This window comes from Chelonoidis abingdonii, chromosome 3 (assembly GCF_003597395.2).
Source record: "Chelonoidis abingdonii isolate Lonesome George chromosome 3, CheloAbing_2.0, whole genome shotgun sequence".
In the NCBI taxonomy this organism is placed as follows: domain Eukaryota; kingdom Metazoa; phylum Chordata; order Testudines; family Testudinidae; genus Chelonoidis; species Chelonoidis abingdonii.
In genome coordinates, this window is record NC_133771.1 from 123472556 (window position 1) to 123494840 (window position 22285).

At 41.2% G+C, this 22285-nt stretch overlaps 1 protein-coding gene across 17 annotated transcripts in view; it reads left to right on the plus strand.

Moving 5' to 3' along the window:
• The window catches only part of ARID1B (AT-rich interaction domain 1B), a 446074-nt gene that overhangs the window by 25594 nt on the left and 398195 nt on the right, over positions 1 to 22285 (plus strand). For 16 of the 17 annotated variants that reach the window (XM_075064069.1, XM_032799678.2, XM_032799682.2 and 13 more), the window contains exon 2: positions 14574 to 14768. The exons of the other annotated variant lie outside the window; for it this stretch is intronic. In XM_075064069.1, the coding sequence (XP_074920170.1) occupies positions 14574 to 14768 (195 nt within the window). The remainder of the gene's footprint in view (positions 1 to 14573; positions 14769 to 22285) is intronic. 17 annotated transcript variants of the gene reach the window in all.

Consider the following 22285-nt stretch of genomic DNA (forward strand, 5'->3'; position numbering starts at 1 on the left):
GCATCCTCTGTGGAAGAAGGGCAAGAAGAACCAAAGAAGCTGTACAAGACTGGGCGCGCTACGGTGATCAGCCTTTTAGTGCAATACAAGAGCAGCTAGAAATCGGGGGGTTCGGGCGTTAACCATAGACGACGAATTTCTGGCTTGCAGTGTCAGCTTAACACTCCCGGAGCTAAGCATAGATATCAATACCAAGACCTCCCTTGGAGAAGGGCACGGAGCCCTCTTAAATCAGAGAAGAACAACCAAGGCCTGGCAAAGCCATTAAAGATCACAGCCTCGATTAATGAATGTCCGCGCCTGGGCATTGGGGCACGTGCAGGCTCCAGCAGGACCCAAGCGAGGGTTTTCCGCCTGTCCTTTGAAAAACAGCGCCAACAAAACCCCTCAGCGCCCTTATCCCCAACGGCCCGCCAAGAACCTTCAACAGACGGCGGGGACGGGTGAAACGAACGAAGCCCAGTCCGTTCCCAAAGGGGGGCAAAACAACGGTACCTGGGTGGCTAGAAGCTGCAGGGGGGCCTCTTCCGCCATCAGCAAACGCACAGCGGGGGACCAACTAGCAAAGACACGTTGTAGAATGGATGCGCAGACGACGCAGAGCACCAGTCCCTTTCGTCCCGGAGCCCTCCACTTCTTTTTACAACCAGAGCGACTAGCTCACACCGAGTATCAAGGGTGGCACGCGGATAACTTCAGGACCAATGGGTTTGCGTCACCTGGTGGGAGTTTGTACCATCTCCAGTTATTTCGCCTCCAACCTCCCAGCCACACTCCCCGTCCCTCTTTCCGGACCCTCCACTAGGACCCCTCTGCCAGGCGCAGGGTTCCTCACGCTGCTCTGAACTCCGGAGCGATAGAAAATGGTGCCGCACGACCTCAGGAGCGCCGAGGTTTTACTACGACCCGCACTACTTTTATTAATCTCGCAAGTCGAAAGGATGGTCCCGTCCATGCTATGACCTCGCGCGGAACCACGCCTTCGCTAAAGGAAGTTACGATTCCGCAGGGTATCTCTTGGGGTCTCATCATCCTTCGCTTGGAACGGTTCTGGGCGGCAGACTGGTTCGCTGCTCTCCCGTGAGACATGGAAGGACGCGTATCTTTATGTTTTCGCATTAACCCTCCGCTCGCTGGAGGTGACAGACAGCTTCCTCCGTTCTGGATGCGTGAACCGCATTTCAATTCACGGTCCTAAACCATATTGGCCTATCCTCGGGCCACCCATCAGTGTAGTGCATCAGAGATAGTATGTCGAGGAGTGTCGGCCGATTGCTTGCCGGTATATAGGGTAGGATAATGGGTGTAGCCGCGTTACCTGGGAAGGACTGGCTTGATGTTCGGATATCTGACTTCCACTAGGTATAGCGCCATCACTGAGCCTATAAAGGAAGGCATAGCGAGCGAAAGCCCGGGCAATACCGTCTGCCTGAGTGTCCAGGCTCAGGTCGCTCGACGCCATTGTGCACAATCATCAAGGCGACCTGATGCGATGGTATCGAGGGCTACTGAGTAAATGATTCGAACAAGTCATCCTCATAGTACCATCACCAGAAGACAGGAATTCATCGGGAGCCCGTTTGCGCAGCTCTCGATGAGTCGCCAGTAATACGAACAAGGCCGTGCCTCGATCTGTATCACACCCACAAGAAGCCGTTTCCATGGAGCATTACTAAATCAGCATCTAACTCACTAGACAGGCCTGCTAGCGCTTCGCCGCACGACCTCCAGGCACAGGGTCTGTCTCCAGACCTCTTAACGGCACCATGGCGGCGTGTAACTAATGTCTGTAACAAGTATGCCAACTCTCGCTGCGCCCACTGCAGATATGGTGGATCTTTCGGGTTTTAAACCGGCGCACAACAGCAGGGACAGCAGTGGATCAAGGGCATCCGGAGTACAGTATCACGCGTAGAAAGCGTACACTACAACGGCAATCGTTCACGGATGGGGCAGAAATCCCCCGCCTTCTGGCGTGTGCGGGTGGTTAACCTGTTTGCACCCCAGACGACATTCCCACTAGGGCCATTTCTTAACAACAGGACCTACGTCTCTGGGCTGGGAGCTCACATGGCGTCTCGTCGAACCACAGGGCTCTGTCCTCTCGGGAGCTGTCGCTGCCAATAAACTCCAGGGAGCTGATGGGCCGTCGCCTGCGCATACAGTTGTTCTGCCCTTTCTCCTCCTGCAGGAACCGTTCTAGTCTTAGTGTCATCGGACAAACACCACCTGACGCGATACATATTAGTTAAAACATAACGGGGGACGCAGCTTCTCGTCCTCTTTGAGTCAGGAGGCGATACGCTGAGGAAGTTCTAGTAACCCACGCATCGATCTGGAAAGCCTCTTTCTTCCCAGGAGTCCAGAACGTGTTGGAGACCGGCTCAGCAGGTCCTTTCTACGCTCACAGACGTGGTCTATTCGTCCGACATAGTCATTCTTTTTCCCGTAGGGCGATTTCCGCCGAATCGCTCTCGCGTCCCCACCAACCGGGAATGCCCCCTGTTCTGCTCCTTTCCGCGGTCTCGGACCGCGCTCTCATGTCGGACGCGTTCTCTACTTCGGTTCGACATACCACCTCCTCTATGCCTTCCCGCCGTTCGACCCTTGGTGCACAAGTCTCAGTAAGACTTACGCGGGACAAGGCCCGATAATTCTCATCGCCCCAGCGTGGCTCTGCCAACTGTACCCCACCTGTTGACCTGACAAGCCAGTCCGGTCCCCTGCCGGCCACCGGACTTGATAATACAAGACAACGGCAGGCTTCCACCCCGACATCGGCCTCCACCTGACTGCGGCCTCCTGGCTGGCTGAGCTCTGGCAGAGGATGCGCGTCCACCCACTAGCTGCAGCAGTGCTCTTTGGGAAGAGGAAAACGCGTGCAACAGGGCGTACCTACTGGCAAAATGGAAGAGTGTTCCCTTGCCTGGTGTCAATCATCACTGAGACTGTCACCAGCTCAGGTTCCCATCAAGTGCACTAAATGTGAAATCGCACTATGGCACCTTTCAAACAACAGCGCTCGCGCTCTGCAGCCCTCCGGTCCACATACGGACGGACCATTGTGCCTCTTTCCATCGCAGGAGAATGGCTCTTCCTCATCCGCCTTCTCTTCACCTAGGGTCTCGAGGTCTCATCAAGGGCCTTGGAGTGCCTGTATCCCAGGTCCGCTATCAGCAACGCCCCTCCTGGACCTCAATGTTCTCCTCGTGAAACGTAATGGCCACTCCTTCAACCGCTTGCAAACCTGCTCTCTCCGGTACCTTATCGTGAATCGGGGCGTTCCTCTGTGCATTACATTGGCCAGGAAGTCTCAGCGTTCGCGCTCTGGTGGCGGACGCACATTAATACCATATTTCTAAAGACAACGGTTGCAACTACCGTCCGCTATCCGCCTTTCTGCCAAGGTGGTGCTCCCATATCCACCTAAACCAGGACATTTTTCCTTCCAGTTTTTTACCCAAAACTCACGGTGCCCTCAGGAGCAGAGCTTGCATTCACTCCGATTTTCGTCGCGCTGAGCCGTTACATGGGACCGACCAACCCGTGCGACAGACTATCCGAACAGGATACTCCCGGACATCTCGTTGCCAGTCGCGACAGGATGAGGTCACCCCCTGTCTCATCGCAAACAATTCCATCCTGGTGACGGCCTGCATCCAAACTCTATGCCTTGGCTCACACCTTCTCAGGGCGAGCTGCTACCGCTCATTCCACGAGAGCCACGTCTCTGTGCCTTCCTCGCCGTGTGCCTATACAACATATGCGTGCGCCACGTGGTCGTCAGTGCACACTTTTTCTGCTCCAATTACAGCCTTGGTGCGCAGTCCGCGGACGATGCGGTCTTGGCGTTGGCTGTTCTGTAGTTCAACAGTCTCCAACTCCGACTCCACACGCCTAGTGTAAGGCTTGGGGATCACCTACTTGGGAATGAATATGAGCAGCACTCGAAGCCAGAAAGACAGGTTACTCACTTGTAACTTATGTTCTTCAGATGTGTATGCTATACTTACCACACACGCCTCACTTCCCACTGTCGGAGTGCCGGCAAGAAGAACTGAGGAGCGGCCGGGTCGGCAGGGGCATCAATATATCGGGTGCCGCAAAGGCGCCACGCCAGGGGGCGCCTGCCGACCCGCCGGGTGTTGCTAGGGGAAAATTCTTCCGACGAACGTGCACGTGGCGCGCGCACACCTACTTGGAATGAATATGAGCAACACATCTCGAAGAACAACAGTTACAAAGGTGAGTAACCGTCTTTTTTTCACACCTGTACCTCTTTGGAAATTTTTAATTTTTGCAGTTATGGGTTTATGTAAATTGGTTTTCTTTTCCTGGCTGAACCACAGCATTGGCCACTGTTGAGGCTTAGAATCGCCTTAGTTTCTGCTTCACTGGAAGGTACTTTTGTATCACTGAAGAGCACATTGGCAGCTGGCAGAGCAGATTTATGGGTACTTCTGAGCCCCAAAGGTAGATGCTTTGGAGCAAAGAAAACCAGTGTTAGTTGAGGAAATGAATATACATTTAAAAGTCGAGGAAGGTAATTTTGGGTCCTCCTGAATGAAAATTGGAGGTGATTAGTGTGTGATAGGAAAAAATGCTGACATGAAGATGTAGCTTTCTGGGTTTGAAATCTTGGCCCCATTGAAGCCAATGGTAAAACTCCCATTGTCTTCAATGGGGCCTGGAGTTCACTCGGTATTGTTAATAGTTTTTAGTAGCAAAAAAACTAAAAAACTCAAAGGGTAGCAGTGCTAAGCTGTGTTGTCACATGACCTTGTTTCAGCCCATAGGATTGTTTTGGCCATCGGGTGTGATAAATGTATATAATTGCTTTTTAATGTTGTTTTAACCTTTGCTTGCACTTCCAGTGACAACATGAAGATGCAACTCATATGTGGTTCATTAAAAACAGATTTCTTTTCTTCATTGTTTTTGTTGTGATTTATTCTCTCAATAGGGATTATAGCTTTACCCGCCTCCAAGATAATAGCTAGGAAATGGCTGAACCCCTAACCCTCCAGTTTTTAAGTAATATTAAATGGTTTTAGAAGAATTGTGGGGAAAATGCATGTAGCCAAAAATAAGCAAATGTCCTGTATTTTGAATCTATGATGTGGTGGTGGTGGTTGTTTTTTGGAGGTAGGAGATGGTTTTTTGTTGAGGCGGGTGTGTGTGTGTTGGGATGGTTGTCAATTTTTTCCTTTTCTGTTTTTTTTTTCTTGTTTTGAACAAGGAAGAATATTTGTGGGTGGCCCTCTGCAGCTGGGACCGTGCAGTAAGCAGAGGTTGCAAGACAGGTAAAATAGATACTTTTGGTTATATCACTGATTTGCCTTCTCTGATACCCATGGTGAATTTGGCCCTTTGTCTTTTGAATGACATCGCTCTAAGTTTCCTTATGTAGCTGAGATTTTTTGTACTTTTGTAAAAAATTTTTAGTAAGGGATTAAATAAGATATGATGATGTATAAAAAAGCAGATGATTTCCTGCTTCTTTAATAGTCTGATAATGCAATGTCAGAGTTTAAGGATGTACATGAAAACTTTTTGTAATATCTTGACTTTTCAGTGCTTAACTATATCATTCTAAATTTCAACATAGTTTTTTTAATGGATATTTAAAACATACACACCTTTTATATTTTGATATCTTCCTCACTTTTTTGTCGCTTTAGATACATTGTCTGGGAAGTCTTCAGTAATATTCAACAGAGATTAAGCCATAATCTAGGGATGGGTTACCTTTTCCCCAGTTGCCTCCTTATGCCTCCTGTGTCATTTTATTGTAGTGAATAGTTTTAATTATTTCTTGTGATAAATACCTCATTCAAAACTCATAGCATGGGCTGGAGCTGGGAACTTCATGCCTGGTTATCTTGGAATGTTGGTAGCTGATTTGTCAACTATCTTCACGATAAGGTTTCGCTGCTTCAGACATTGTTATAAATGGAGAAACAGGTTCTTTTTAATACAGAGGCAGAGGTTGTGCCAGCAGATCAGTGGTGAACTTTGTGTGTATGGTAACTTCTGAGAATTTGAGGGCAAACATATTCCAGAATATATTGCATTGAGCCCATATTGATTTGTTATACAAATGAGGCAGCACGAACCTAATGCTATAGTCACTTAAAATTTGCATTACTGGCATAATCATCTAAACCAACTTTGCTTTTTTTTAAAAAGCTGTGCTTTTTCACTCTGAAGAGCAATTTTAAGTGAACATGATTTTCTTCTAGTGAACCACTTTGCCTGCCTGATGTAAGAGCTATGCAGAGTTGCAGCCTGCTAAGCTTTGTTGCCCATTAGAGAAGAAAAGTAGGGTGTAAAAATAAAGGAACTTTCATCTGTGTATGGAATCCTCATTCCATCCCTGCTGAATTCTACCATTCCCTTTTGGAGGCGCTTTCTCTTCACCTGTCTTAAAACACCTCTGTGAGATATCTTGTGACATCTTATGGGCTAGTGGGCTGCTTTGACAAATGAGACTATATTTTCAGGCAAGTGCCATCTATAGCCTTAAAATTCTTGCTTCATGTATTTGAGAGAAAGTTTTGAGACTAAAGGCAGGACAAATCATTGGGTGCCAGGAAGTGTAGTTCAAGCATGTAGTTCAAGACTGACCATGAGCTGAAAACTTACCTTAGTACACTCCACAGGAATTGTGATGGAGGAAGGACCTCCAATAGTACTCTGGGTACATTGTGGGAGGGAAGGTCAATATAACATTTAATCTTTTCACAATTTTGGGGAGTGGGGCAAGGGTCTGCTTTTGTTTGTATGGTTTCCTTATGACTGGGAAGACTGTGGTGATGCTGGTGAAACTGAGAGTTTATGAGGGGTTGCAGTGTAAAATTGGACCAGTTTTTCTCATGAAAATGTGCTGAATTTGTACATCTAGTACAGATCCATTTACGTGCAGGTGTCAGGAGTCAAGCTGTCATGACCGCTTGTTAACGGTTCGCGGGTTAAGAGGGTCATGCTGAAAAAAGTGTCTGTGTTTCCGTTAGAAAAAAACACTGTTATTTTCTGCCCTTTCATGCTTGCCTTTTTTTTTATGAAGTCTGTCATTTGCCACAGATGAATTATTTCGATATTTTCTGCATTTTGCTCCTCCATAAATTTTCCAACAGTTTCTACAACACTAAGGGCTTCTGTGGGTGAAATGTTGACCTTTTCAACGACATCCTCGTTGTCGTCATCATTGTCATTTAGGCCTGTGTTGTTAGAATTCTCGCCATCATTTTTGTAGTCCAATGTAGCCTCGCAGCCCATTAATATTTCTTCCTCGGACAGAAATTCTGAAGTCAGCCAATCTTCATCCATCTCCAGCCACTCGGTAATGATTTCTGGCGATGTACCCAAACTAAAATCTTATATCATTTGAAAGAGAAGTTTACCTTTATCCTCTTTTGTCTGCGTGCGTGTTTGTAGGATGTCTTCTTCTGAAAATCCTTCAAAGTCTAGCACTGAATCAGTGCCACTGCTGGGTTTTCCGAGTCTGAGCCGTCTTTGACAGAGAAGACCTCATCGAGAGCCTTCATCCAGCAGTTTTCAATGGACTTTTGTTTTATGCCATCCCAAGCTTTTTTAACTAATTAAATAATGTCCTTCATGTTTAACTGTTCCAGGAACTTGGAAATGCCTGAAGACATGCATGACACGATCACTGAAATCAGCCCCTGTTGATAATTGTTTTTAAAATTCTGAATAATGCCCTGGTCTAAAGGTTGAATTTTTGATTTTGTGTTGAATGGTAGATACAGTATTCGAATTTTTCCATCATTTGATACCAGTGATGTGGCTAGAGAATGGGCTGGACAATAGTCAAATAGCAAAAGTGCTTTGGCTTCAAGTTTCTTTGATCGCAGATGCTTACAAACAGCTGGAACAAAGCTGTTGTGGAAACAGTCGTCGAAATGTCTCATCGTCCAAGCATTTTTGCTGTTAGTGTGTATTACTGGCAGTTTGGCTGTACTGAGGTGATTAAAGCAGCGAGGGTTATGAACGTGGCCAATGAGAAGAGGGATAAGCTTATGTCTGCCTGTCTTATTACTACAAAAAAGAAGAGTCACACGATCTTCTGTCTTTTTAAATCCAGCTGTTTTCTGTGTCTCGTAATTAAAGGATAAAATCTTATCAGGTAGCAGTTTTGCAAATAAAGCTGTTTCATCACAATTATAAAGTTGTTCTTCATGGTAGTCCTAATTTTGTAAAATAGATTTTAATTCAGCGGGAAACGCCTTCACGGCCGATTCATTGGGTGATCGGTTTTCTCCAGAAATCGATACCTGCATTCTGCCATGACGCTCTTTAAAACGACTTATAACCCCCCTGCTGGCTTGGAATGAGTCATCCCCACCGTTAAATTTCCAGATTTTGTCACTTGGGCTCGAAGAATTGGCCCACTTAGCGACATTCCTTTCAGTCTTTCCTGAGCAAACCGCATGCACATGGCTTTGTCTATTGTTGGTTTTGCTGAATGGTGCGCATCGTAAGCCCCGCAGCAGAATCGATATTTTGTACAAAGCCATTCAGTTTAGATTAGTTTTTTAGCCATCCTTGAAGAGTAGATTGGGCAATCCCAATATCTTTTGAAACTTTGGCCTGGGTTTCTCCGCTATTTACTCAATCTCTTGTGGCTAGCTTTTCTTCTACAGTGGAGGAACGCTGACACTTGTCCTCTGCCATTATATTAGGTCTACAGTTAAAATTTTCTAATGTAGTATATATATTACTATATACCTACAGGACTACTAATATATATATTATATATATCTCTAGCGTGACAATGACTAAGCGTGCGTGATATGTAAAGAGGTGCAACACGTTTCCGCTCTGCACTTCCTGTCGATTTCTGTCAGTGAGTTAGTGAGCAAATCTATAGCACTACATAGCAAGTTCCTGTACCGCGTGTTAACAAGCCTCGCATATTAAATAGGTAGCACTGGGAGGCATGACGCTACCGCACTTTAAGCGGATTCACATGTAAACGGGTCTGTACTGTATTTGATGCTTTGTTTAGCATTTGAGCATTCTGGAGAAATAGCAGGCACAGAAGAGTAGCTCTCAGTTAATCCTTTCGGGCAGTGGGCACTTTCCATGCTCTTTCTATTTAAGTACCTGGACTGTTCATCTAACGACGGATGTGTGTGATAGTCTGGCCCCATTGAAGTCAATAACGAAGTTCCTGTTGATTTCAGTGGGGCTAGGATTTCACCTTGAGTGTTTTTAAAGCCCTCAAAGGTGAGCAGTAGTAGGGATTGTTATTTGTGCACTCTTGTTGCAGTTCGAGCCTGGAAGTCATGTACAAATATGTGATCTGACACTGCTCTAAGAAGGACATTATAATAAAGATGCTATAGACTGCGCTACCACTAAAGAAGAATGCAAAGAACAAGAATTGTACAATATGGTGTTATGAGGAGCTGTATAAATATCTGAGATTTAAAAGAAACCCCTACATTAGAAATTGAAAGGCAGGTTGGGGAAACTGAAGAAAAATACAGTCCATGAAGGCTTGCAAGAAAAAAAATGTGGGCAGTAGACAAGCAGAATAAGCAAATAACTAGCCAAAGCAGTAAAAAGATTTTTATTCCAAGTATCGAGGGGGAAAGTAGTCTTGGAGAGAAATAGTAAAGGAGATGAGATGAAATTGATAAACACTAAAATACTATATTATTTTTATAATAAAATAAAGAAAATAAGTTTGGCCAATTAAGAAGTCATTAAAGGTTTGTAAAATAGTTTTTGATGGAAGGTGAGTGAGTACTTGGAAAGTGTGTAGATGTACACATCAGCTATTTCTGAGAGTGTATGTTCCTGAGTATTTGAAAGAATTAGATAAATTTATGGTATTGCTGGCAGTGACTTTTGAAAAGAGTTGGAGAACTGGTATGGGAAATCTGGCTAAGAGCAGAGTTTCTCTGATCTTCAGAAAATGAGTGATACATGTAATTGTCATTCTGTTGCTGTGACTTCTGTCTTTAGCAACCTAATGGAATAAATGTTAAGAGGAAAAAAATACCTGCACACCAAAAGGATAAAGGAACCTTGAATATAGATTTATAAATGAATAAATCTTGCTCGACAAACTTTATAGTAGTGGAAGAAGGGGAACACATCCAAAAATACTTTATAAGAATAGTATGGTTGCAAAGTGAAGCACTCAAAAGTTAGAAAATGCCAGAAACAAGGTTTTTATTATTAATTAATAATTTTCTCATGGGCTTTTCTATGGCACATATCACTATCGTATCTAAATGCTTCACAAACATTAATTAATTTTCACAACACACCTGTGCAATGAGAGGGTGGTGTTATTCCCATTATTAAATGGGGAATTGAGGCATAGAGAGATTAAGGTAAAAAATGTCCACAAATTTGGGGGGTTCAATTTAAGATGCCTGTGGCCTGATTTTTTTTCTGAGCACGTACCTTTATATAGCAGTTTGTGTTCAAAGCACAGCTCATTGATTTCAGTTGTAGCAGTGAGTGCTCAGTACTTTTGCAAACCAGACCCCAGGATTTCACATCAGGCACCCAGAAAATTAGTGACCACCTGGGAAGAGTTTGATTTAAGTGACATCACATACGAACTCTGTGGCGGAGGCAGGGATAGGATTTGGTTTTCCAGGGTAGCATTCAGCTGCCTTAACCATAAGACCATCCTTTCTTTTCCTATAATCTCCTATGTCGTTTACTGCAAACCTTCTGGCTTTCGCAACAAATGAGGGAAGCTGAGGTCCTACATACAAGTGCCTCATTCACTGCACAACCTTGATTCCTTCATAGAGCAGGTCTGTCCTGTGCCCTAAATGAGACTGGGTCCTGTGGGAAAAACTATGTTATGTAATTTAACGACTGTATTGGAATGCTCCTGGACAATGGGTCCAAAATAAGGTTTCACAGACAACCTTAATTTTGGCAATTCGTAACTTTTGAGTATTTGACTTTGCAAGCTTAACATTCTTTTAGCTTTTTTTAATATGTTACTTCCTAGATTTTTAAAAATGCAAATTGAAAAAAACAGAAATTTCATCTTGTGGAATCATATTGACACCTGCAAGGTTCATCAAGTGTGTTAAAACTTTTAGTGCCACGGATAGTAGTAACAGGTTGTAATCCTTGTGTAGACCAGCCAATGGAGTTCACAGATATTTGCTGAGAGCAGAGGAATGGTGAAGAGACCTCTCTCTTCTGTCCCCTCCCCCTCAGCTTCTTGTGTCAGTCTCATTATTCAGTCAGTCTTGTGGCGCCATTTGTCCATTTCTTCTTCACCTCCACCATGCATGCACCCTACCTTCCCCCTGGTTCCTTGTGTTTCCCCCCATCCCTGGCATCCAGTCCTTTGTTGAAATTTGGGCAGTTTTTCATGGAAGGAGCAAAAGGCTTTAGGATAACTTTCCGAGCAACTTCCAAGTTCCTGCTCCAAAGCATGGAGGGGCTAAAGCTTCTCAGTGAAAAAGTTATAAGAATTTTTAAGATTAACATAACCAATTTATTTTTCCCCAACCTCATTCTGCGAAACGGGTGAACTGTTTTTGCCAAATTAAAATCAAACAGACAAAAAACCGCTCAACCTCAGGTGGAGCCACTCCTGGAAAGTTTCAGTCCAAATAGTTAAGGTTTGGCAAAGTTATAAGCAATTTAGTTGAAAGTTATAAGCAGACAATGGGACAGAATGCCCTAGAGAGGTTATGGAAGCACCTTCAAAAGCAGGCTGGATAGCCATCCATCTTGGATGGTTTAGACACCACTAAGTCTTGGAAGGGAGTTAAACTAGATGACCCTTGTGGTCCCTTCTAACCCTATAATTCTATTATTTTATGAACTGAAAATAGGATCTTATAATGGAAAGTGTCAGTTAACTGTAACTATTGGAATTACTAATTATGAAGCCTATACTTTTAGCCCCATATTTGATACCATGTAGCAGAAATGCTGCACTTGGAATTGGTTTGGATGTGAACATCGTCAAGTGGATTGAAACCTGGAAGAAATAATCTAAAATGAAGGGTAATAGGTATTGTTTTGAATAAGGGAAGAGTCTAGCAAAAGAAGCTTAGGGAGTGTTGTTAAGTCTGATTTATATAACATCTTGTTTAATGCTTTAGAAGAGGGAGGAAACGTCAGTTTAATTAATTCACAGATAATTCTAAATTGGAAAGCGTTGCAAACACTATAGTGAGAATATAGTAGTAATACATAGTGGCCTAGAGACATATGAAATATGCACAGAAAATTATCCAATGACACTCAATTTGAAAACAAATGCAAGCTAATAATCTGGCAAAAATAATTTGAAATGTCAGATATATAAAGCAAAGCGAAACCTGGTGAAACAGATATGGGTGCAATAGTGAATCACAAATTAGAGATGAGCGTTCAATTTAATATGGTATCAAGGAAGGCTAATGCACTTTTGAAATAAATGCGTAGAGGCATATCACAAAGAAGTAATAGTTCCTATCTACACAGCTGTGGTATGGTCACACATGGAATACTGCGTTCAGGTCTGCATACCTCATTATCAGAAAGATACTGCTAAATAGGTGGGAAGGTGCAGAAGGCCAATGATAAAAATTATGGGTTTGAGTGATTTATTTGTGAGGAGAGAGATGAAAATAACTAAACATATATGGTTGGCTAAGCAATGACTAATTTGGAGGAGATATACCCTACAGATTTTTGACAGATGTAAACATAAAGAATTAAAAATTAGTGTATTACAAAAGTGTAAGTAGCAGTAATGGGATGAAACTAAGAAAAAGAAAATTTAAATTGAATATCAGGAAAAACTTACTGGTATCATAGCCTACTAGGCTGTGGAATAATCTCCTTTAAAAAGAAGCCCCCATCCCATGAGACATTTAAAACTAGACTGGGCAGAATTTTAGAAAATATGCTGTAGAGAAGTCCTTGCACTAAGAGGGAAAGGAACTGGATAAACTAGTAAGTCTTTTCCTTTTCTAATTTGTGTGATTCTATGAAAACCCTGCTTTTAATTAAGCTAATATTGTTTTAGGCTTTTTTTTCCCCTTTAAGTGTAACTTTTCTGTACCTCAAATTAATGCACATTAATTAAGAGGTAGAAGATAGATGCTGTAGCTTAGCACTGTGGGAGCATGATAGAGCTGCACTTGACAGTTTATACTCTTGATCTGATTCAGTTGTCCTCACTAGTTAAAAAGGTGACAGTAAGGTTGACACCAGTCGTGAAACTCTTGAGATGGATGGTACCTCCTGACAAAACAAAAACAAAAAACCAACACAACAACTGAAAAAAACCCAAACCATTCCAGTCTTGGATTTTCTGAGGTCTGGCAAGGAAGCAAATTGACTTTCATGTGAAATGTGGCTTATAATGCACATTATGATTTGGAAGCTGTGATACAGCATGGCCAGAGGGCAGCAGGAGAGTGTTAGCAGGGAGCCTTATTCCCTGCAAGGGAAGGAAGGTTTGCTATAGATTAACTAGAGCACCTGAAGCCAATTAGAGCACTCACAGTCAGTCATGTGATTAAAACCCCCCCTGCTTCAGTCAGACAGTGTGGGTGTTGGAGCAGGAAGGTTTGGTTGGAGCAGAGAGCAGTTTGAAGGAGTTGGAGCAGAGAACAGTTTTGAAGAGAAACCAAAAGGAAAATTTGGAGGAGTGCTGCGGTGGGCTGAGAAATCCAAAAAAAACCTAGGTAAGGGGCACTTGGCTTATGTAGAAGGAGGGCAAGAAGCCCCTTCACAAGCTGAAGGGCAGGAGAGGGAAGCAGCCCAGGGGAAGGAACTGCTAGTTCAAGTGGTTCACCACAAACCTCAGGGCCCCTGGGTTGGGACCTGGAGAAGAGAGCAGGCCCAGGTCCCTCCCTCTCCACTCCCCTCCTCAAGGGCACTAGTGGGGTAATTAAAATACCGATTCAGAGGTGAGCAATGGCGCCCTGAACCTTCCCCAAAGAAGAGAAAGTGCGAGACCTAGCATAACAGTACCGGCAATTTGCCACAAAGCCTATTAATGCACATGATTGCAATGCAAAGGCTCTGAAATGTAACATATCATACGCTTAATGCTCCTTCAAAACTTCCTTTTTCTTCCACCATCTCTTTTATGAATTTGAAAACTAGCCACCTTTTCCAGACTAAAATTTTTGCCCAAGACTCTGTCTTTACACGTGAAGTGGGTGTAGCTGGAAGAATACTTTGAAGACAGGATCGCTAATCATTGTACATATTAGTGTGCTTATTGATTTTTTTTTATCTCCTGCAGAGATAATAGAAAATTTAAATGCCAATTTTTTCTTTTTTTGCTTACATGTGCAAAATATTTTTGTCATATCTCTGAATTTAAGTCCTATTTCCATATTTCAAAATTCTTTTCTAATTAATAGGAAAATTAGAATATGCTGCTTGTAGATCCCTATACTTCACTGCATTTTTGTATGTCGAATCGTTGGATGTGTCCAGAATAAAGGTTCACTGTGCTGAATAAATGCAGGTATAATCTGTGCTGTACTAAGGGATGTTTCTGATTTCTTCCTACAGTATGTTTAAAGCAGATCTTTGCTTGTGTTTAATAACAGGGCAGCCCAATGGATCCAATGGTAATGAAGAGACCTCAGTTGTATGGAATGGGCAATAACCCTCATTCACAGACACAGCAAAGCAGTCCATACCCAGGGCAGTCATATGGCCCTCCAGGACCTCAGCGATATCCGATGGGAATGCAGGGACGGACCTCGGGAGCCCTGGGAGGAATGCAGTATCCACAGCAACAGGTTGGTGGAGGATTTTTCTGTATTGCTTTCGTTTTTCTCTCCCTCTGCTGTTCTGCTTAGTGTGCAGGCCACAAGAAAATGCTCAAATCAAAGTGTTTCGCTTTCAGAATGAAGGTAAGGGGCTATTTTAAAAATGAATAGATAATGGCATAAATTTGTTTCCTTAAATTTCACACTGTATCTAAACTATTTAATATGCTACAGACATACCTTTTAGGAGAAGAGCATGTTGAACGCCAAAAAAAATTTGGTTGACATCACTTAGCTCTGTATATCTCTTTGGTATGTGGATTTTGTTTTGGGATTTTTTAACCCACATAGGTACCCATTTCTCTCCCTGTCTCCCCGCCCCGAATAGGTTTTCTTATCCACAAGAAGAAAAACTGCAAGCTTGCACTAACACAGTACCAGTTTATTGGAGTGAGACCAATATTGTTCGGTGTGTGAGAGCCTGTCATGTCTTTTTGCATCAGAGTTGATTTTTATCAAGGCTTTCTGTGGTTTATTTCTTTTCTTTCTTTATCTCTCTTTTTAAAGTCAAAGGTTGTTTTTTTTTTTTCTTTTTAAATCAGAGGATATATAAATGTAACAATCTCCTCTAGTCTAGTTGGATTTCACTATTGATGGTGACCTCTTCTGCTCCTTTCTCACCCTTTTTAAGAGGATTAATTACCCACGTTCTCACTATAAATTAGTGAAGATGCAGTAGTTGTTTTCTGAAGGGGGAAATAGATTAAAGTTATCCAGAAAAGCATGTTGGCAAATTTCGGCTAGATTTCTGATTAGAGTTGTTACTAGAGACTGAGAATTCTATACTCAGTTGCAAGCACAAAGCTTTTTGATAATGAATGGAAAATAGTGTTTTATCTCTGCATGGTGCTAACTTGTTGCAGAATTTTTTTTTTTACTTTATTTTGTGTTAAATATAGAAAAGGACTGAAGATAATGATCTACCAGTCAAATATATTTATTTCAATCTAATCCCAATATCTACCCATTGGAATAGAATACACAACAAATATCTAATTAGCTTGTAACTTCAAATATACTATTGTTATGAGTTCTCAGCTACTTCAGATATATTAGTGTGTTGAGTTGCAGCATTTCATCATCTGACTTTTTCCTTTTCCTCATTAGATGTTTTTAAATGGTTGTTTACTTGTTTGTAAGAGACAGTTTGGTTTAAAGGGGGCCAACACCTTACTTTGTTGCCAGCTTGATACAACCAAGGCATTTTGCCAGTTTAATTAAAGGTACCCAGTTGTCATTAGAAAGAGATGTGGGAAAAAAAGAGCCTTCAGTTTTTTGTTTAGCTACAGCCAAAGCAAAGTTATTAAAACATATTTTTTATTTTTAAAGGAATTATTCTATGTTATTCAGAGATGGGTGTTTGAATTTTTCACTTCATTTACCAATTGCTCGATAATTGTACATTATCTGTTAACAGGCAATGACCTGGCACAGTGATTGGCTGCTGGCCCTATCTGTCTTCTCACAGCGTTAATGTAATTGGCTGAGCAACATTACAGTTATGATTACTAATACTCTTCAGGGAAAAAGTGAGAGGATAATTATGACATTGAGTTTTTATTGAACGGACATCACCACCTAGGCATGATTTTGTTTTGGACAGCCTCCAGAGCTTCATGTGTTTGGCTTGTGAACCTCTAATGATCTGAATCCAGCTCTTTTCATATTACTCATATATTGCCACCTTTCTGCAAAGGATTAAAATGCAGGAATCCAGATTTGTAAATTGCATTGCCAACTTACCAGCTGAGTGGTAAGTTGTCTCTGGCTCAGGATGCCACATTTTCATTTCTGCCTGGATTTTTACTTCTGTGACATGAATGTTAAAGCAAGAGGAGCCCAGTCATGCTTGTTGAAATTGATTATCTAGGGATTGTATGTTTATCTATAATATTAAATAAATTATACAGCTAGCATTTTCAGAGAGTATGTGCTCTGCGCTTTATGAAAATTGGGGCACTTTATAATGTCTCAGATTGAACAACCAGCCATTTGAGGTACTCAGAAATACGATTCACTTCTGAAAATCTGATGAGTTGTGAGGTGTCTGGACTTAAAACTTATGAGTTGTGCTGGTCTAATTTGAGTGTTTGTGTGCTATGCTTTGGAGGCAGGAAAGGGAAAGAAAAGTCTCTGGGAGATTTGTTTTTATTTTTTTATTTTTTATTTTATTTTAAAGTGGTTTGATGCTGTCCAAAGGTTTTGGAATATTAGACTAAATCCCAGGGGGAATTAGTTGGCAGAATTCAAGTGAGATGGTTAAAGGTGCATGGTAAGTGCTTTTTCTCTAAATGTTCCATCTGTTCAGGAATCTTACTCCTGAATCTCAGCTCCACAGCAGGAGACAAGCAAAAGTCCTCAAATCTCTAAAGATTTTAGGGTCTTGAAGGAGAAGTCCTTGAAAGATAAGCCTGAGTTGTCTTCAGCCACTATGTGCCAGGGCTTGGGGTTAGAGCTGTCTGCAGTGGCAGATTTTAACATAGAGGTCTATTAATAGATGCTGCAAATGAAGAAATAGAGGAAAAATTAAAGAGAGACTAAAAGAATCAACATTAATGAAGATGTTTGGTCAAACATGAGAAATAATCCTATAATTGGCTATAAGCATGCATGCGAAGAAAAAATGTGTTCCTGCTGAATGCCATAGATTCTGTCTCTGTAAAGAAACTGAAGGATGTTTGTGTGCATTTGGATGACAATGCCATCCACAGAGACAAGTATGACAGTGAGGTCTCTGCTGTTCGTTCAGACAGTGAAGATAGAGTGACAAAGATGAGAGAACTTATCTGGGCCAGGCAGTCTAAATTTCTGACATGTAGGTCTTCAGCATGTTATATAAAACTTGCAAAGAAACCTAATGCAGCAGAAGTTAAAACATTCTTTCACAGCTACCATCTGCCTCGTGGCTGATAAAGATAAACCTGGGAATGAAGTACCTAGCGTTCCAACAAAGGTTTATAACAATCTCAGGATAATAGTGTCTCTAGCAGTGTTGGGGGTGCATTCTATGAAACTGCTACAAAGGACTTCATCAAGAGACACACTAAACTTAACAAAGCATTGAAGGAGGTTTTGGAGAAACTTGGATGACTACGTACAGGATGATGACATCACTGTCCTGGTCTTAGTGAAGATCTAGTTTGAATTAATTAACAAAAAAGAACTGGAACTACACAAAGAACAAAATATGAAATACAACGCAGAGGACCTTTGCATTTCTTGCCAATTTTAGTGATCCTATATACAAAGGTTGTAGTGTAGGTTAAGCCTAGAACAAGAAGGAAAGGCAAAAGTAAGGCTGAAGAATTGTTAACCTGATTTCCTTGCTTGCTTGACATTGAAGATTTAGATTTTTAATCCAGATTTATGTTTGTGAAGGAAGTTGTCACAAATTTTTGCATCAAAATGATAGGAAATTGTGGGAATTAAAATCACAGAAGGCAGATAATTTTGATTGAGAATTTTGTCAATTTCCGAGAGAGATGTCGAGTCAGTTCCGCATGAATCAAGCAGAGATTTAGTACATTTGAATTGGTTTGGTCAAATTGTTGTAATAAGGTAGGTGCTGAAAAATCAGAGAGCTTGGTAAAAGTATATTTGTATCTCAGTGCAAATATAAAATTGGAAGGCATTACTAATTAGTCAACTGGGGAGTCAGTTGTGTTTTGTTTACAGAATTGCAAACTTCTCATTTTGGACAATGTGTGCCTGTTTTATGCTTGAGGAATAATTCATATAAAGTGAATCGCATAGTATTTTCTGTTTCATTTAATAAACGCCTTTGTGGGATTTGTAGTGGACTTTTTCACCCACCCTTGCAGGAAAAGAAGAGCTTTCTGAAGGGAGGAAAATCACACCAAACTTACATGTATCTAGAGTTGTTGGAGTTGTCAGCACAATCTGAACACATGGGAACATCAAAGTCGATGTCAGCACACCAAGATTCTGAAGCATTGGCCATAAATATTGGTCTTGATGCTGGTATCTCTGATTCCTTCTCTGAATGTCAGTGCCAGTGCCTTCTGATCCATGGTTGATGCTACAGGCTCCCCTGTCAGCATGCCATGATCAATTAACTGTGTGGGAGTAGGGAGACAATGATTCCTAGTTGGTCACAAGAGCTGGGGGCTCTTCTGATGCCAAGTATATCTCTTCTACAAAGGAGTTCCATGACAGCAACTCTGTTTGAGGAACTGATTTTACTATAACTCTTTTAAACAATTGGCTGTATTGGCAGACTGAGTTGGTTATATTAGAAGCTAGAAGGGCTTATGACTGAGAAACCTGGGCCAGGAACTCCTGTCCAGTAGGGTTACCATTCTCCTGGATCCTATTTTGGACCTGTTGGTGAAGAAAGTACTGCAGACATCAAAGATGGTTGTTAGCCTCTATATAGTGACATGCAGCTGCTAGTTGTGGAATGACCCATGCTTTCATACACTACTACTTAGAAACAAACAAACAAAAAACCCCTTAGCGTTTGGGGAAGTTCTTCCTGTTTATGGAGCCAAGATTCAGGTGTGAGAATCCTGCAAGATTATAACTTCAGAGACAAGATATATCATTTTCTCTTCTCATGTGGATATCAGAATTACTTACCTTGTAACTTCAAAGGAGATGAATTATCTTCTGTATAACTGCACAAATGATGTGTATGTGTCAGATGGGCACACACAACCCCAAAGACTGTAACACTTGAAATTCTGCTTATATGCATTCCAAGACTTTACAGATATTTGAAGACAATGTTTTAAAAAACATAAAAATTGTTACAGTGATATTTTTGGATTAAAAATATTCCTACTGGAAACCGTGGCTACAGAGTCTGTGGACTTTGCTGTCTAGTTTTAAAATCTCTCTCCTGGGGCCTAATTCTCCACTGCCTTGCACTTTTTATATCTGTTCACCTCTGCAAAGCGGGTGTAAAAGACTGTCAAATCAAATTGCTTCATAAAGTACAAGCAATAGAGGAGACTGCCCATTATTTTCAAAACTCTGCTTGGTCTTGTGCCATCCTCTCAGGGACCTTGTTTCTATGCTCTCTTCTCTGGTGTCATGTGGCAAATTTATTCCTTCACACAGTCTTTCCATTCTTAGTGTGAGAATATACTCCTTTGCTATTCGTGCCATGTAGAACAGACCTCTGTATCTTTCTAATAGTTTCTCCACGGGATTACAAATGAAGAAAAAAGCATATTTCTCCTTTGTCTAGGCTTGCTAAAGAATAATACGGTTGGCTTAAAAGTCTCTTTTTTTTTTTTTAAGTCCATGTACCTGTTGTATTTAACATGTACAGATGTTTCAGTCTCGGTTCAGGAGGACTAGTTCTGTTGAGTAAAGTTGCACATGGTTGTAAGCTGTTTGTATAATCTGAGCCTTAGCCTAGAAACCATTTTAAATGCCTAAGCATTAACAGAACACTTAAGTAGATTTAAAATTGCAATGTAAATGCATTTTAGAACCGTATTTGAAACTTTTTTTCTTTTGTTTACCTAGAAGAACATGAGTTCACAGTTCTGGGTTTCTGCTGAAAGTACTGGTGTCATAACATACCCCTAGATCTGCATAAAGAACCTAGCTTTTGCTTGCATATGATTAATTGATTCTAATGTGATCAGCTCTTTTATTGAAAAACCCAGAATTCAGGCCCTGACAGATCAGTAGAAAAAGAGGTGATTTTCAAATACTTGAATTTAAAATTTATTCATTTGTGAGTTTTTAATTCCACCAGTTTAATCTGTTAATGTTCTGGAGTCTTAATAGATTTTTATTTATTTAAACTCATTGCACTTCATTATTAAAATTATATGGGTGTAATTTACTTAGTTTTAAATAACATTTTCCATAACTTCAGTTTCATGGTACTGCATTTCTTATTTAAGTGACACACAAATTTAGGGACAATTTTTCTGTGTGGGACAGATGTAATTTTAAGCTTATAATGTGGTGACATCCCTGCTTAGGCAGGACTTCTGAGAGAGATTATATTGTACATTTAAAGACCTAATAAGAGCTTTTAACTTTTTGTCTTCTATGTATTTCCTAGAATTTTAAAGAGACAGTGTTGAAATAAAACTAATTGGTCTGAAAATCAAAGATAGTGAGCACCCACATTTTTCCAAATATGAGGTACCAGGTCAAATATGTTGATAGAAAATATTTTGTCTGCACTGTTACTAATAACAATATCAGATCATTGAAAAGGAAATTGTTTTTAACATCTGATTTACTCTTCCTCAGTTCTTTTCCTCCCTTTCAGGACTTTGATAATGAAAGGATACTGGTCAGTTTCACTTTCTTGTTCTCATGTATTTGCAAAATACTGTTGTGCTTGGCTTCCAAGCTCTGTAGGAAAATGTTTAAATAAAGTTTTAATTGAAATTTAAAAATACATAAACATTTCTATTAAAATTAAGGTTGTGTTTTATTAACCCCCCCCCCCCCCCTCAAACACACCTATCTGCTACAATGTCATTCAATTTTATGTACCTGTAATATTTTCCATTCCCCAGCTTAAAAAAAGGAAATAATCCCTCCCAAAAAACAAACCATATAATAGTTTATGAAAGTTTTCAACCAAGTCTGAAAGCCTGAATATGTAGATAAATGTCTGAAATAATAGAATGGTCCTTTCAGTGCTGCGATGGGGCTATTTAATCAGTCAGTCATTGGATAATTGATGTTTAGGATATATTAAAAATTCTTATGTGCTTGATGGACTGGAACATATTATTGTGTAAAATAAGATTGTGTTGTGAGATGCATAGTAAAATCTTTATGGAAAATAGTTGCATGTGTATGTACAGTACCCATTCTTCATAGCCTGTTAAAGCTTAATATAGCTACCTTTCTAATTTTGACTGTGATCCTGCAGACTCTAGGTAGTTATTTGTAAGACTGATGCCTTAAACTTCAAAATATCCAAATGCAATCAAACTGGTTTGTAAATTGATCATTTTCTCATATTTTGCTTTAAAAATATTGAGTGTCAAGACTGCAAAAATGTACCTTCCAAGTGTATTTATTGGTTGAGTTTGCAAAGGCCTTACAGTCAACTCAGTGGCATTTGTCCGTCCGTCTGTAATGTGATAACTTTTGAATACTGCTTCCAGGAAGAATCCTATTGATTTTGGGGAAAGGGAGAAAAATGGAGAGTACAGGAAGCCCCTGCGAGCTCTTTAGCACAGCCACAGTCTGGAGCAGCGCTGTGGTTGTCTGTGGATCAGACAACTGGTTGAGGGCATCCATTAACACCTGCTAGCATAACAATTTCCTTTCTCCTCTCTGCTCATCTTGCCCGTAAAGTTTAACATGTTGACACCCTGAATTATTTAGGTCTCAGACAGAAAGAATAATAGTGGGGAGAATGGGGCACACACAACCCCTGGGAGGGGGGCAGACAGAGCCCCAGACATGGGGAGAATGTAGAAACAGGAAGGAGGTAATGAGTTCACATAGAACCCTTGCCATAGGGCAGGTGAGGGAAT